Raw genomic sequence first — 16,409 nt, forward strand, 5'->3', positions numbered from 1 at the left:
GGCCAGCCTGGTCTACAGAGTGAGTTCCAGGACAGCCAGGGCTATACAGAGAAACCCTGTCTCAAAAAAAAAAAAAAAGCTCTCGAACACACACAAGACAAGAAAAACAGGATTGACACTTTGGAAAAAGATATGCCGACCATTTAAGGTCGTCAGTCTTATTCCTCAAGATACTCTAATCACAAAGATACTAAACTGAAGGTTGTAGCAACTTTATTCCACCAGCTGCCCACCTAACAAGTAAAAGGAACTCTCCGCACAATCACCATGGGACGCTCAGCCCAGCCCATCACACTATGGACACCGCGGCAGGGGACACACTGACTGGGCTGCATTAAGTTCTAGAATAAGCAAAAGCGATGTCCAAACATCCCTGCTGCACCTGACTGCTTGACTAGCAGGCACACATGCAACAGCTGACTAGGAAAAAGAAACGTGCTGCAGCAGCTCCAAACACTGACGGTACCATAACCACCCTCCAAAGGCTGCACTGACACGTTCCATCTACCTGTAACTTCTTCAAGAAAGCTAGTTAACATAAACGCTGAGGAGGTAAAGTACTATGTACAGTTGCTTGGAGAAAGACTGGTGGATGGGCCAACATGACAGGGTACCACAGTGTTGCCTATAGCAGCCCAGTGTATACAGAGCATACTGGCAATTCAAATGCCAAGACTGCTTTAAATTTTCATTTGGAAAAAAAAAAATAATAAAATTGGGGGCAAAGCAGGCACAATGCCTGCCACAGTGAGGACTATTTAGTCTGGGCTCAAAGCTTTAACTTTACATTTCAGATGACTGCAGTTTTAGGAACTAATCTTTAAAAGGAATGCTTACTGACACTCATGTGAATGAATTGTTACGTAGGGTTTTCAAATGGGGAGGAAAAAGATGCTGAGAGCCGGTACAGACCTATAGTTCCAGCTCCTCAGCTCAGTTCCTGACACAGGAGAATCACTTCAGCTCAGGGACTTGGCGGCAGCCTGGGCAACAGATTCTATTTTTGGCTTTGTTGTTTATAGCAAGACAGGGTCTCACTGTGAAGCTCAGGGTGGCCATGGACTCACGATCTTGCCTCAGCCTCTTGAGTGCTGTGATCAGAGGCATATGCCAAACCTGGCAGAGACACTAGCTCTTAAATAAGAATTAGTGGACAGGACTGTATATGACAGTGTTAACTGGTAACATGGCTGTATAGTGAAGGTTTATTTTAAGAGAAAGAAGAATGGGGAAAGCTACTAAGACACTTCACAGAAAAAGAAATGAAAGTGTTTAACTATGGAGGGACACTGCAATGTAACGCACCAGGCCTGCAGAGATTGCAGCCTGCTGACAAGGCTGGGGGAAAGCCGTGCAGCCACTGCGGTCCATGACAACTTTGAGATGTGCACTACACGTGCACATTACCCAGCCACTTACCCCAGAGAAATTTAGGTCTATAACAAATGACACATCTGGAGAAGAAAATTCACTTCAGCATTTTCACAGCAAAACACCAGGAGCAATTTAAACATGATCATCAATACAGGGCGTATTACATTACACACCTCTACATTATACAGAAAACAAGATTTCCTTTTTAATATAGCTATAAAATAATCAGGCTGTTGAGGTGGCTGTGTAGCAGAATTTTAGCAGAACTCTTGTATCTGACCTGAACTGGAGTGATGACATCTGAGCTTTGAAGTAGCCCTTTGTCAGTGATTGGTAGCTGCAGTTTTATGGGATTATTCTTTTGAAGCAAACCAAGTTATGTATGGCTGAGAATATTTAGGTAATGAATCTTTCAAGACAACCTCTAGACCAGCTAAACAGCTTTGGTGCTCTGGAAGACTTGCTAAAGGCGCCTTTGTGCAGTAATTAAAAGAGCTTGAGGCTGGAGCTGAGACAGGCAGAGCTGGGAGGAGACAGCGAGCTGAGTGCAGGTCAAAACTACTACAGGGACTCTTGGGGAGTCTAGAAGGCTTTCTGAGGAGACTGCCCCTAGCAAAAAGGCTAACAGATATCTCCCTGTCTTTAAACCTCTTTATTAAACCTCAAGCAGGAACCCCCCATCTCCCCCCAAAAAAACCAACTCCTGCAACAAGGAAAGAATGCTTGCTGCACAAACCTCACAACTGGAGTTCACGGTCTGGATTCCACTACAGGACGAGCCAACTTCTCAAGAGTTGCCTTCTGACCTATACACACCATTGTACATGGAGTACACACACCCACATGCACGCATACATGCAAATAAAAAAAAAACAGTACTGGGTAACTATCATGTATAATTTTAAATGAAATCATATCTAGTGTTTGCTTAAAGACACAATAAATAAACATCAGCTTCCCAGAGAAGCTGACAATGGGATAGCCTGAGAACTAGGTAGCTAGTGTATTACTGCTCTTCTCTAAAAATAAGCAATTACCCTCCATTCTTTTCATATCAAGAGTTTAGATTGAAATCTTCCTATCACCTAACCCTCAGCAAAAATCAATTTTAAACTTGGGCAAAAAACTGGACAAACTGCCACCATGATAATACACAGAGGCAGAAAGTATATAGACATGCAATGCCATGACTAAGCTGGAATTCAGACAAAATCACTAAACATCCTATTAGAAGAGTTAAAACCCCAAAACCCACTGCCAGCCACCAAGAACACAGAGCTACCAGACACTCATCCACCAAGCTTGGAACACAACACTGCATCCAGGTTTCTTTAAAAAGAACCTTGTAGCTTTCTACCAAGCTAGCACACTCCACAGCACTCACACCCAATTGAAAACATGCCCACACAGACCACAGTACAGTTTATAGTCACTTTATTCCCTACCTAGCTTATAAAAATACTTTCTCAAGTAAAATCAGTATTTATACATCAGAGAAGTCCAATTACCAAAGCCTGTGGAACCTGAACTTCACACTACCATCACTAAGTTGAATTCTTTCCCATTCCCAGAGTCTCACAAATTTAAATTAAATAGTGTATTAAACTATAGGATATAATGCCAAGTAGAATAAAAATCTCCAGATGAATCCTGCTGACCCTGCTGAGGGTAGAGGATGCTAACAGGAATAAGTGCTGCGCTGACCAGTAAGGAGGGTCATGGTGTGTCACCCACATGGTAGCTTACACTTCTTCCCTCTCCCCACAGTGCAGCTCAGGACTATGTCCCTACCCACATGGCAGAAGCTTGAGCATCTCAGCCACAGAGGGACAGACACTGGGCTTCAGTCTCTTCAATCACTTGCTTCCATTTTCCTCCCTTGCAGCTCCTTTGTCAGGCAGAGTAGAAGACCACAGGCACCTGCCATATACCCTAATCCTGTTTCATGAGTTTGCTTTCTTTAAAGTTAGGAGTTTAGGGAACAAAATTTCTCTTTTGTAGCTCACACTGAATTCTAATGTGTGATCCTCCTGCCTTCTGAGTGCTACAATTATAAATGAACTTTTATTCAATTATGTGATTCTTTTCCATTAACTACACCTATCAGCAACCACTAATTCAGTGGCCTAAGTTAAGAAAACTCCTGGAGAGACAGTATTAGTTCATAATTTCCCAGTTTTACAACTTGCTTTGTACAGAGAACTCAGCCCCCAGAGAGGCATGATACATCCCTTCAAGCTTACCCAAAGCAGAGCACTTAATGCCAACACACCTACAGATCATCCCCACAGCAAATCAGAGACCAGCTGTGGAAGAGAGAAAGCTCACACCCTAAGATACGTAACTCTAGACACCAACTCTCATGGTCTGCTCAACTACTTATGAAACATCTCCATCTAAGTAAACTGTTAAGCTAGTTAAGCCAGGGGTTGTTTGGTTTTTGTTTTTGAGATACAGTCTCACTACATAGCCCTGGTTGGCTCAAAACTCAACATGTAGATCATTCTGGCCTCATAGTTACAGGGATTTGCCCAATTCTGCCTCTGTTGTGTGGGGATTAAAAGCTTACCTGCTACCACATCCAACTCTAAGACACTTTTTACTGATTTTTTTTTTAACACACCTGGAAACCATCTCTTCTCATATTAATATATCAGGACTTGATAAATAAAAAATAAGATGACTCCTACATTCTAGTAACAAATACTCTTAGGTAATCTCCAACTTAAAACAAACTTTCATTTATTGTCTACAGGACAGTAATTTTGCCCCTTAGCTGGTAATCACATGTGGCTATGTGCTAAGCAATGCGCGTCTCTTCCAGGTCACCACCTCTGAAAGCTCAGAAAATTCAATCTGAAGAGTGAGATTTACTGTCTCCTGGTGGTAGCTGTCACCCTGAGAATAGGAACAAGGTAAAGAAAATATACAGAACTTTGATTCTTCTACACAGGTATACATAAAGTTAAGTTTATTAATGACTATTTTTGAAGCCAGCCATTTTGTCCAATATTTAAATAACAAGCTATTTAGTATTAAAGCAAAGGTGCTGCCACAATGTGACAGAAATACAGCTTTATCCACAGATCCTTCACACAATTATACATTAAATGCTAGTTTGATTTAAGCAAGGCACCCCTACTTGTTCTAAATATGGGATGGCTACCCCACTGGAAAAGCAAACAAGGGGACTTAGATTGTTTTCCCTATCTAGAGCTGGTTCAAGTGAAGCTATTAATGTCCTTACCAGTCTGGACTGCTTTGATATGTCACATTACGATTTCAAACCTAATAGCCTTAAGAATTGTCTGTCCAAGAAAAAAAAAGTGAAGGACGCCTAGATTTCCATGACACTGACAGACAGGCACCAATGCCAAATGCCTTCAGGTCAAGGCTTAGGGAGGCAAAGTGTTTCTAAAGACGTAACTGCCGAGTGGCCACTTACATTCACTAACCTGTGGTTTGCTATTTTTTTAAAACTTCTATCCCTAAATAATCAAATACAGATAAAATGAAAAGCTATTTGACCAAATCAGACTGGCTTATTAAAGTTCTGAAACCTTCTGTTGCTTTGGTGAGTGTTTGGTAAAAATACACCATGAATGTATTCCATGAGTTTGTATCAGAGCTCTCAATCACAGGCAACAACAAGCGGGAGTAAGGATCTAAGGAGCGGCACTGGGTGGAAACACCTTACATCTGTAATATAGCCTCAGGACAGAAAACTAAGTCACACAGAGCAGAGTTTCTCAATCTCAACCTGGACTGTTTAAACAGAATTTTAAATTTGTAGCTTATTTCATAATCCCAAACCGAATCTTTCTCTGTCTAAACACAGCACTAAGATGCACAGATCCTTTCTCCAGCAGTTGCTGCCAATCAACTGATCTTTTTATCCCATGTCTCAGAGAGATGTGCAAATGAGATGCTTCCTGCTTCATCCTGAAAATAAGAAACAAAAAAATGTTATGTGTTTACTCACAATGAAAGACATTTGCATGTACTTCCCACATCACTTAAAATGAAAATTCACCTTCTCCCCAGTTTAGAGCAAATTATCCCATAAATCCCAAAAATTACCATTAATTTAGGTAAGAAAAATTAGTTAGGCATTAGTGTATGTACACAGCCTGGAATAAGTCCAGAAATGAGAACAAAAAATGTATTTTGCAAAAACTGAGCTAATATTCCATGTTTAACAGCTACAATGTATCAGAACTTTATGTCCAAAATTGTATTACCTGTGTTTTCAAAACCGCTAAGTTCCTTAAAGAATCCATCACCACTTTTAGAAAAATGACTACAATATAATATATTGAAATACAACATGAAAGAAAGAAGGTACTTTATATAAGAGAACAAATACCAAGAAATTTAGCAAAATGCTGAGGGCAAGTTAACCTAAATATCACATTGTGTACTTAAGATGGAAAACTTATTTTACAGGCAGGTACAGTGTACATGCCTGGAACCCCAGCATTTAAGACATTGAGTTGAGAGGATTAAAAGTTCAAGGACAGCTTAGGCTATATAACAAACACTTTTTCAAAAAGCCAAAACAAACACCAAAAATAAATAAATAAATAAAAGAACATGGGAAAAATCAAACTGTGCCAGATTAACTCTGACTCCGTGTCAGCCCGTGTTAGTACAGTGGTACCCCTCATCAGAGAGGCTTCCTACAGGACACAGACATTACAGTGACCACAGCAGGCAAAAGGCAAATGATCTACATGTGGGTGACCGGCCCAACTGATGTAGGTACAACACAAGCCCACCTCCGGCTCAGGGAGCCTCTCTTAAGAGGGGGTGACAAAAGGACAAGAGCCAGAGGCTCAGCAAGCTGCTGCGAAGAGGGTGAGATGGCTGCTTGGCTGCATGAATGAAGTCTCAGCACATTAGTTGCCTACACAAGGCCTGCATAATGGCAACAGCAGATGACATGTCAAGGTAGACAGGAAAATTTTACAAGGGTCCATCCTAGATCAAGAGCTACAGGCAATCAACTGCTGCTAAAAGGGAGAACCAGTTTTCTCTAGGGATGAGACATCAGATAGGATATCCAATCCCAAATGCTCAGCTCTAACAAACATAGGCAATATGAGAAGGACTTGGGGTGGACAGAGGGGGAGAGGGGAGAGAGACTCTGTGTGTGTCTGTGTGTGTGTGTGTGGTGTGTGTGTGTGGTGTCTGTGTGTGTCTGTGTCTGTGTGTGTGTGAGAAACAGTTATCAATGAAGCAGGGGCTATGGGAAGAAGGGTAGAAGGTGTAAGTGTAGCACTCTAGGATGGGTGTGTATAGCCTTCCAACTGAGGAAATGTACGCAAATTTAAAGGAATGAAAAGCTAATGTAAAATACATTTTCTGTGTTATGATTACAGCTATTAAACGTAGCTATTCAATTAGTTTAGCCATATAGCATGTGAGGATGATGTTTAAATCCACTATATAATCACACTTCTAAGAAATATTTTATATTAATGATTCACAACCATTATTTTGGTCTTTGCTGAAAAGAGAACTGCAGTGACAAATCTGGCATTTTGGTTTCTTTAAAAATACAGAAATAGGCCGGGCGTGGTGGCGCACGCCTTTAGTCCCAGCACTCGGGAGGCAGAGGCAGGCGGATTTCTGAGTTCGAGGCCAGCCTGGTCTACAAAGTGAGTGCCAGGACAGCCAGGGCTACACAGAGAAACCCTGTCTTGAAAAAAACAAAAAAAAAAAAAAAATACAGAAATATTATTAAGAACATGTCTTTGTTTTAACCTCAGGTATGAGCTATGAGGCTGCTTCAGACTGTCCACAGCAGCTGGCTATGGTTTGCCTCGTGCTCTAGCAGGGGTGTGATTTGCCAGCTGCAGATAGTTCCTGCGATTGTGTGACATTTGGAATTCTGGGAACATTTCAGAGGATATAGACATGCTAGAACCACACAGATGGGCTGTTGGTTGAAGGTGGTTGGTCACTGGTTGTTTGAGAGGGTTGGTTGCATCTTACATTAGTTGTAGTTGAACAAGAAACAAGAAGAAAGATTCAGGGATCTCTCTCTTCAACCTAGTGAGTGTTAAGGGGGTTGAGAGGCTGGAGAAGAGTGGAAGAAAGAAGAACACACAAAGCAGCCAAAAGTCCAGCTACAGAGAATGCTTTCTACCATATTAGCAATTAGTGAGCTGATTATTAATTACTCTAAGTTTTTTCAATGTTATAGCTTAATTACCTTATTTTCTGGGGTCTGTTGAAGTCTTATTTTCCTTTAGGACATGAATTTAGGAACAGCTCAATATACCTATGTTCTGAATATTAAAAAAAAAAAAAGTTAGTTTTGCAAAGTCTGAAAAACATTAAAGCCCCTTTTAATTATACTTCTGACAGCAGCACAGATCCTTTAACCTTTCTCTAACTAAATGAAAACAAAGCTAAGTGTGGTGGCTCACAGCTATAGCCCCAGCTAGTTGGAGCTGAAGTAGAAGGTCGCTTGTGCCCCTTCAGTTTGAGATCAGCCCGGACAACAGTATCTATCTCAAAATGACAGTAATAACCGGGTTTGCTGGCCTACACCTCAAACACTGGTCTAGGCTACAGAGTGAGACATCCTCAGGCTAGCCAAATACATAAAATTAAAAACCAGAAAAACAAGCCGGGCGTGGTGGCGCACGCCTTTAATCCCAGCACTTGGGAGGCAGAGGCAGGCGGATTTCTGAGTTCAAGGCCAGCCTAGTCTACAAAGTGAGTTCCAGGACAGCCAGAGCTATACAGAGAAACCCTGTCTCGAAAAACCAAAAAAAAAAAAAAAAAAAAAAAAAAACAGAAAAACTAGACAAAAATATAAATATGCAAAATAATCAGAAGACAAATTTTGATCTTTTTACATTCAAGTTGGTAGTACTAAAAAGAATGCAATTTGCCAAAGGAAAAAATTCTAAGCAAATTCCCAAATACACACATAAACAAAGCAACAGGGCAGGAAACAGTGGGCCAGACTTACGGACATGGGACCGATCCTTGAGCATGGCTGCAACAGCATCCTCATGGGTATCAAAGTGCACGTCAGCTTCTCCAGTGGCCTTCCCGCTGGAGCTGTATTCCATGGTGATTCTCACAGGCTTCAGTGGAGCAAAGAACTAAAGGGGGCCAAACAACTCAATTAGGAACTGTAGCTTTTCCCCTCTTTTCCCCAGCTCGTAATACACAGTGGCATACTGGGTCATGATGCTGGAAAAATGCTTATGAGATGACTCAGCAAGTAAAGGCACGTACCCACCCCACACCCAAAACCTGAGTTTAATGCCCAGGAGAATTCTGATCCCTGTAGGGTGACCTCTGACCTCCATACACAGGCCATGTACACCCTCCCTCTTCCAACATCTCCCCCAAAACTCCACACAATAGTTTTTAAAAAATGTTGCCAAGCAGCGGCAAAACAAAATTCCCAGCCAGCCTTGAGAACCGCCATTACTCCAGCATGTGTCTGAGCTAGGTGCAGAAGGTCAATTTCAACTTGTGACAGGAGTATCAGGACGCTATGTCACGGCGCATGCAATTGCTCTGTATGGGCAGCCCAAGTCTCACTGCCTGAACTAAAAGTAAATGGATCAAACTGCCTTACCCTGATTACTAAACCTACACCTTACACTGGCTCCATATAATCCTCATTTTTTTACTTCAATTATAATTATACAAAGGCACACTTTTTGAAGTGAGAGGGTCTAACTACTCTGCCCAAGCTGCCCTCAAACTCCTGGGCTCCCTACCAGTCCTGTGTAAACCATGCACTACAGCGACAGAGAATGGAGTAGGCTTCAGCAAGGAGGGAGATGCTGGCTAAAAGGAAATTGCAGAAACCGTTTCCCAACACCCCTCAGATTCATCCACGTCCCACGTTAGATTGCTCAACCCCATGGAAATGAAGCTTACTGCCACACACATTTATAATGTCTTGGGCATTGGCTTGGAAAGGCAATCCTCTCATGTGGACAAAATGCAGGGAAGGCAGAGTTCCAAAATCGACAGCCTCTGGAAGTTTTTCTGACATCTCCTTAGGCAATTCTGAGGAAGAACAAAAAACACTGTCAAGGACACAAAAGCTTCCAGAGCCATTAGCAGATTATAATTAGATATGACCTTTAAGTCACAGCCCTCAATTTTTCTTGAACCAGAGCACATGGGCTTTAAAGGCCAAAACCTGAAATTTCTGCTACTTAACAGCTGTCACCTGAACAACCATTAAAAGCACTTAGGACCTCAAACCATTCCCAAATGAAGAATTTATCTCAATGTGACTAGACAATAAAATGGCCATTAATTAAATTGCAAAATACGAGGAACTGTCTCCATTGTAGGTACTAAAAAACAACAACAACAATAGCGAATTCGGTGTCAGGATAGCCCACAGCATTGGGTTTGTAAGCATTTCCAAATCCCAAAGAAAGAATTAAATCCAGAAGCAAACAAAATTCCCTACTTCATAGACCTGCTCTCTAGCGGAGTCATTTCCCACTTCAGCTTAAGCACTAAAGTTTTACTTTGGTTTGTTATGTTTGTACTACCTAGCCTTTGAGACAGTCTACAAAATGACAAAGAGAAACAAGGGGTGCCTGCTGGAGTGATCGCTCACTCAGTGGTAAGAGCTCCAGTGGCCGTGGCTGTTCCAGTCCCACCTATATGGTGGCTTTCAACCATTTGTAACTCCCTACCCGATGGCCTCTTCCGGCCTCTAAAGGTACCACACAATACACAGATACACACACCACAAATAATAGTAACAAAAACTGATAAAAAGGACTGGGGAGACGGCTCAGTGGTTAGCATGTACTACTCTAGTCAGCATGAGCTATTAGCTCTAGCATGTACTTCTCAGAGGACAGGCGTTCAGTTCCCAGCACTCATTTCTGGCGGCTCACAACTGCTTCTAACTCCAGCTCTACTGAAGCCATTTGCCTCCACAGAAGTAGCACACTGTATAGATACGCATATACCAATTAAAAATTTAAACACAGTCATTTAAAAATGAACAGGGGTCATTCAAGACTGTTGAGTTAGTAAAGGCAGCCACTGACAACACTGATGACCTAAGTCCTGTTCCTGGGTCACCTGGGAGAGAACCAACCCTGCATATTACCCTCTGATATCCACACATGCACATGGCCAAGTGGATTCCTACAGATAATGCACACAACACACACACAATTTTATTTAGAAACGTAATAATTAAACCTTTGTGGATATATAATACATTCTCCACTCATATTCAATAGTTAACTCAATCCCCCTGTTGTGAACCTCACAATTCATACAAGCTAGCCATGAAAGTCTTAACAAAACCTAAAGGTACAAGGCAATCGTCAGAAGAAACGGGACATTACCTATCTCTTTATCACTTTCAAAAGCCGTCATAGGCCGAATATCTTCATTTACTTCATGTTCCTCAAATACCACTTCTGGTTCAGTTATATACTTAGTAGGAGGAGACGATGTCATTTTCTTTCCTTTATGAGATCCAACATGTGTTCGAACTTCATTCCTTCTGCTTGGAAATATCTCTATGTATCTTAAAAAAAAAACAAAATGAAAAGGCATGAACAATATAAAGTAACTTAAATACAGACAGTGTATGGCAAACTTAAAATGCTAATTAGGTCTGTGTGAGTAGAGAGATGGCTCTCCAGAGGTCCCACTGCTCAGTTCCAGCACCCACATGGAGCAGCTCACAACCACCTACAGCTCCAGCACAAGGGAGTACAGCTAAAATAATCAGGTATATTGTATTTCCATAGCTTATAAAACATGAATATTCAAAGACGAGGGCAAGAATAAAAAGTCCATCTACACATTACTTTATAAGAATGTTCTTTCAGGGGCTGGAGAAGTGGCTCAGAGGTTTAGAGCACTGACTGCTTGCTCTTCCAGAGGTCCTGAGTTCAATTCCCAGCAACCACATGGTGGCTCACAACCATCTGTAATGGGATCCGATGCCCTCTTCCGGTGTGTCTGAACAGAGACAGTGTACGCATATAAATGAAATAAATAAATCATTAAAAAAAATGTTCTTTCAGCAGAATAGGTCAACATGTTAATTTGCCCCAAAATATCACTTATGTATACATGATTTATGAATATGGTATTTTTCATTTACGCAGTTTTTAAATTTGTTTTTGAAAGAGCTTATTAAAGTCTAATTCTCACAGTACTTACATATCATGACTGTGAGCTCCCTGTTGCAAGGGAATAACTTATAAACTAATATCATATCCCAGCTACTTAGAACATATGTGAACAAGCATATATATTTTGTAATAGTATTCTTTTGCTTCATGAGAACAACTAAAGTGTACATACACATACACACACACACACACACACACACACACACACACAGAGTAATCTGGAAGAGGACATGGTAGCCAGGCAGGGAAGCTGAGCATGGCAGCACACATTGTAAGGCAAGCACCAGAAGGGTGCTCACTCAAAAGTTCAAGGCAGAGGAGGCTACACAGTGAATTCTATGCCAGCCTTAGCTACAGTTAAGAGCCTGTCTCAGAACAGAAATAAAATCTCCCAAATCAGCCGGGCATGGTGGCCCATGCCTTTAATCCCAGCACTTGGGAGGCAGAGGCAGGTGAGTTCAAGGCCAGCCTGGTCTACAGAGTGAGTTCCAGGACAGCCAGGGCTACACAGAGAAACCCTGTCTCGGGGAAAAAAAAAAATCTCCCAAGTCTTTTTGCTATTTGTTCTCAGAGGCTACTTGGTTGAGAAATTGAATCCCATGATAAGAGTAATGGGGGACACCGTGGAGCTATGAACAGAAGAGGCCAGTGGGAGCTTTTGGTCATTTGGGGCCTGGACCATGGAAAGGAACACATGGGTCTTCCAGAATCAGTTCTCAGGACACCAGAAGCTTTAAGTCTGAACATAACCTCTGAGTCACTCATTCTATAGCTTCCTTTCCCAGGATGTATTTTTTTAACTTTATTATTATTGTGTGAATGTATACAAGAATTAATGTATGTGTACAGGTTAGGAAATAACTTGGTGGAATCTGTTTTCTCTTCCTATCTTGACATGGGGATAAACTCAGGTCTGCAGGTAGTCAGGTTATTGAGTAAACACTTTAACTTGCCAAGCCGTCTCTCCCAACATATGTGATTTTTTTATCCCCACACTCAATTGCTCTTGGCCAGCATTCCCAGGGAAGATTGTGAGAGGGCTGGATTCCAAAACCTCACCACACTGGACTTTTAGGCATCTAAAACTTGGAACTAAATAACCCTATTCTTTTATAAAGTGAGCATACTCTATTTCTTATAGTAATGAAAGCGGACTAATACAGTTTTTGTATTTCCACAACTAACAATCTCAAGGGCTTACAGCTCAATTTTGCATAATCAAATCTATACAAAACACTAAAAGCTATGAAGAACTTCTCTAAAACTTAACTAAGTGGCTAATAAGAAATTTAAAAATTATCATAAATACTATCAGGCACATTGACATGTAACTATAATCTCAGGAGTTGGGGGTGGAAACAAAAAGATCAGAGGTTCAGACCAGCCTAGGCTACAGATCAAGTTCAGGGGCCAAGCCTGCTAGTGTGATTCTGATCTCCAGCACACACATGGTAAACAGCACACACGGTGAACAGGAGAGCCAGCTCTTCCATGCTGTCCCAGCTGTGCTCTGACTTACAGACAAGCTCTGCACATGTGTGTACACAAGTGAACACACAGACACAAACGTAAGAAAATTTCCTTTAGGTTAATGAGAATTCAAGGCCAGCTGGGTTACAGAGTAAGTGAAGCTTGACCTCAGCTCACTGATGAAGTAAGTGCCTCCCCTGCACGCTCAAAGCCCTAGGTTCCATCTATAAAGCCCCAGGACACCACTGCTGTGAGTGACAGAATATTCAGGAGGCAAAGGCAGGAGGATGGCATGTTTGAGGCTAGCCTTGTCCATTTAGCCAGGTCCAGGCCAGTCTAAGCTACCCAGAAAACCCTTGTGCCACACTTGCTCTTGTAGAGGAGCCAGGTTCAATTCCCAGCACCTACATAGTGACTGACAACCATTTATAACCCCAATTCATCCAGATCTAACAAGAAGCACACATGTGGTGCACACACATGCATGCAGGCAAACCATTCATACATATAAATCAATCTTTAAAAAAAATAAAATAAAAAACCTGTCTGTGCCCCAAAAGAACCCAAGGAACTTTGAAATCAACTCTTTAGGGGGATCCTGAGGGCTGGAGAGATGGCTCAGTGGTTAAGAGTACATGACTGCTCTTCCAAAGGTCCTGAGTTCAAGAGCCACTAACTACATAGCAATGGCCTCTGATGCTCTCTTCTGATGTGCATCAAGACAGAGCACCCATACACATAAAATACATGAATAAATGAATCTTTAAAAAAACAAAAAACCCAGAGGATCCTTAAATACACTAGCTTTGAAAAGGCTTCTTTTACTTTTAATTTTAAGAGGCAACAAAACAGGCCGGAGACAGCTCAGCAGTTAGAATGGAGAAGGCTCAGCAGCTAAGAGCACTTGTTTGGCCGGGCAGTGGTGGCACACGCGTTTAATCCTAGCACTTGGGAGGCAGAGGCAGGTGGATCTCTGAGTTTGAGGCCAGCCTGGTTTACAGAGTGAACTCCAGGACAGTCATGGCTGCACAGAGAAACTCTGTCTTGAAAAAACCAATAAAGCACTTGTTCTTGCAGAGGGCCATTGTTCATTTCCCAGCACCCAGCCACCCAGGTGGCTTTCAACCACCCCAACGCCAGTTCTGGAGCATGTGATATCCTTTTTTAACCTAAATATTAGGCACACATAATGCATGCGAGCAAAATTTAGGCACATCTAAAAGGAATTCTAAGGAAGGTAGCAGACCAGTGATTTAAAAGTATGCATTTTTACTAAATCTGCAAAAATCAAACTAAAACACACACCTACTTCATTATACATACTGATATAAACATGGTCTCCTACCTCATTACATACACTCTAATATGAACAGACAGGATCTCCTACCTCATTATAGACACTCTAACATGATATGACCATGTCAATGTATAAGATAACTGACCTGATTTCTTCAAAAGCCAATCACAATTTTAAAAAGAGAAGGCTGGAGCTAGGAAGAAAGTTCAGATGGCTAAGTGCTGGCTACACACACATAAGGCTATGAGTCTGGATCCCCAGATCCACATAAAAACCAGATGTGGTGACAGATCCTTAACCCCAGCATAAAAGCCAGATGTGGTGACAGATCCTTAACTTCAGAGCTGGAAGGGAGACGGGAGGAAGCAGGTAGATTCCAAGAGCTTGCTGGCCACCACTGGTTCAGTGAGCTCTGGTTCAGTGAGACCCACCTCAAATAAATAGATGGAGAGAGATGGAGGAAAGCCTCCACATATGCAGATAGGTGGACAAGCACACCTATAACACGCACACATAGAAATACACTGCAAACACATATAAAACAGAGAGGGACTTTAAAAAAAGTAGATGTGCTCTAGATTAATAAAATTAGTAACATATCAAAAGTATTGCTGTATGAACTTCTTGGATTCTGAGTCACACAAGTCAATTATAAAGATATTTTATCTTTAGATATTTTAAAATATTTTTCCACAGATGGAAAAATGTGATTATGGGTAGCTAATAGACAGTAAGATAGTGCTAATTCTGTTAGACATACATGAAAATACTGTGGTAATGAAAAGAAAATTTCTTTAAAAACCATGCTAAAAAACAGACATAGCGAGACTTGGATTGTATAGATTACCTTTCACATAGAACACAGCCTATCAGAGCAATTATCCTGAGTGATGAGCATGTGCGGCTCATTGTGGCATCCTTAGTTTAACAAGTTTGGATAACACGACCGGGATGGTACAATGCACTCATCAGAATGACCTGACACCTCTGCCAACAGCTGCTTCACTCACCGGTTACCAATTTCTTCCCTGTGCTTTAGAAGCGCTTGGTTGGCCATTTCTGGTTCTTCAAACTGTACATAGGCTTCCCCTGTTTTTCTTCTCCCTCTATAGTCCATCACAAAAGTAATGTCTACTATGTTCAGTCCTAGGATACAAAAAATTTACAAATCAGTGCTGCCAACAAGAGCTTTCTTCACTGGGCTTAAGCTTACTCATGCACTGTAATATTCAGATACTATTTGCCAGCGTCAGAGCTGTACATGTTCAGGCAAACAATCATCACAGAACTAAAATCTCAGTGCTTGCCAGGGGCCTGGAGAACGTTACAGAAATGTAATGTACCTCTCAAAGTTTTCCTTAGTCTTTTTGGGGGAACCAAGGAGGAGACTGATTATATTTAGGAGACAGTTGTTAAACAAGCAAAGTTTGCTGACAGGCATATTTTGTAGCCAGAAGTTAGATAATGTGTTTTCTTCTGAGTTCAGATCTCCAGTATCCACATAAAAGCCGTATGTGTTGAAAAATCTTTAACCTCATATCCCCCACCCCACCCCACCGTGCTGGGATTATACGTGTGAACTGCCATATGGGATCTAATACAGAGCTTTGTGAATGATAAACAAGCATTCCACCAACTGAGCTACACCCCCAGCCCAGACGGTTGACATTCCGAAGGATCTGCCTCAAAGACTGAAACACTTGAAAGGTACAAAAGGAAGAATAATGATAGGAAGAAACTTTAAGTCCAAACACGACGTCACTGTCACCTACCTGCAAAGAAGTCCACAATGTCCTTTTCATTGCAGCTGTAAGGAAGTCCTCTCAGGCGGACCACACCATCACTGAGCACAGGTGAAGGCTTGACCTGCAGGCTCTTCATTAAGGCATCCACATCTTCATTGTTTATTTCATACACTACAAAGGAAAACACACACACACAAAGATAAATACACTGCTACTTGAATTCAAACATTATAGTTTTAATCTTTTGTTGTTGTTTTGTTTTTCAAGACAGGGTTTCTCTGTATAGTCCTGGCTGTCCTGGAACTCACTTTGTAGACCAGGCTGGCCTCGAACTCAGAAATCCGCCTGCCTCTGCCTCCC

General features: G+C 41.6%; 1 protein-coding gene across 2 annotated transcripts in view; it reads right to left on the reverse strand.

The window, feature by feature from the left end:
• Positions 1 to 4,099: 4,099 nt before the first annotated feature.
• Grsf1 (G-rich RNA sequence binding factor 1) overlaps positions 4,100 to 16,409 on the reverse strand; it is a 16,778-nt gene continuing 4,468 nt past the window's right edge. For both annotated transcript variants that reach the window (XM_021163551.2, XM_021163552.2), the window contains exons 4-10: positions 16,077 to 16,220; positions 15,315 to 15,450; positions 10,737 to 10,921; positions 9,299 to 9,420; positions 8,360 to 8,495; positions 7,592 to 7,667; positions 4,100 to 5,316 (exon numbers count right to left, since the gene is read on the reverse strand). In XM_021163551.2, coding sequence (XP_021019210.1) covers positions 7,618 to 7,667; positions 8,360 to 8,495; positions 9,299 to 9,420; positions 10,737 to 10,921; positions 15,315 to 15,450; positions 16,077 to 16,220 — 773 coding nt within the window. In that variant the 3' untranslated portion in view covers positions 4,100 to 5,316; positions 7,592 to 7,617. The remainder of the gene's footprint in view (positions 5,317 to 7,591; positions 7,668 to 8,359; positions 8,496 to 9,298; positions 9,421 to 10,736; positions 10,922 to 15,314; positions 15,451 to 16,076; positions 16,221 to 16,409) is intronic.

The sequence above is a fragment of the Mus caroli genome, chromosome 5, assembly GCF_900094665.2.
Source record: "Mus caroli chromosome 5, CAROLI_EIJ_v1.1, whole genome shotgun sequence".
NCBI classification, from domain to species: domain Eukaryota; kingdom Metazoa; phylum Chordata; class Mammalia; order Rodentia; family Muridae; genus Mus; species Mus caroli.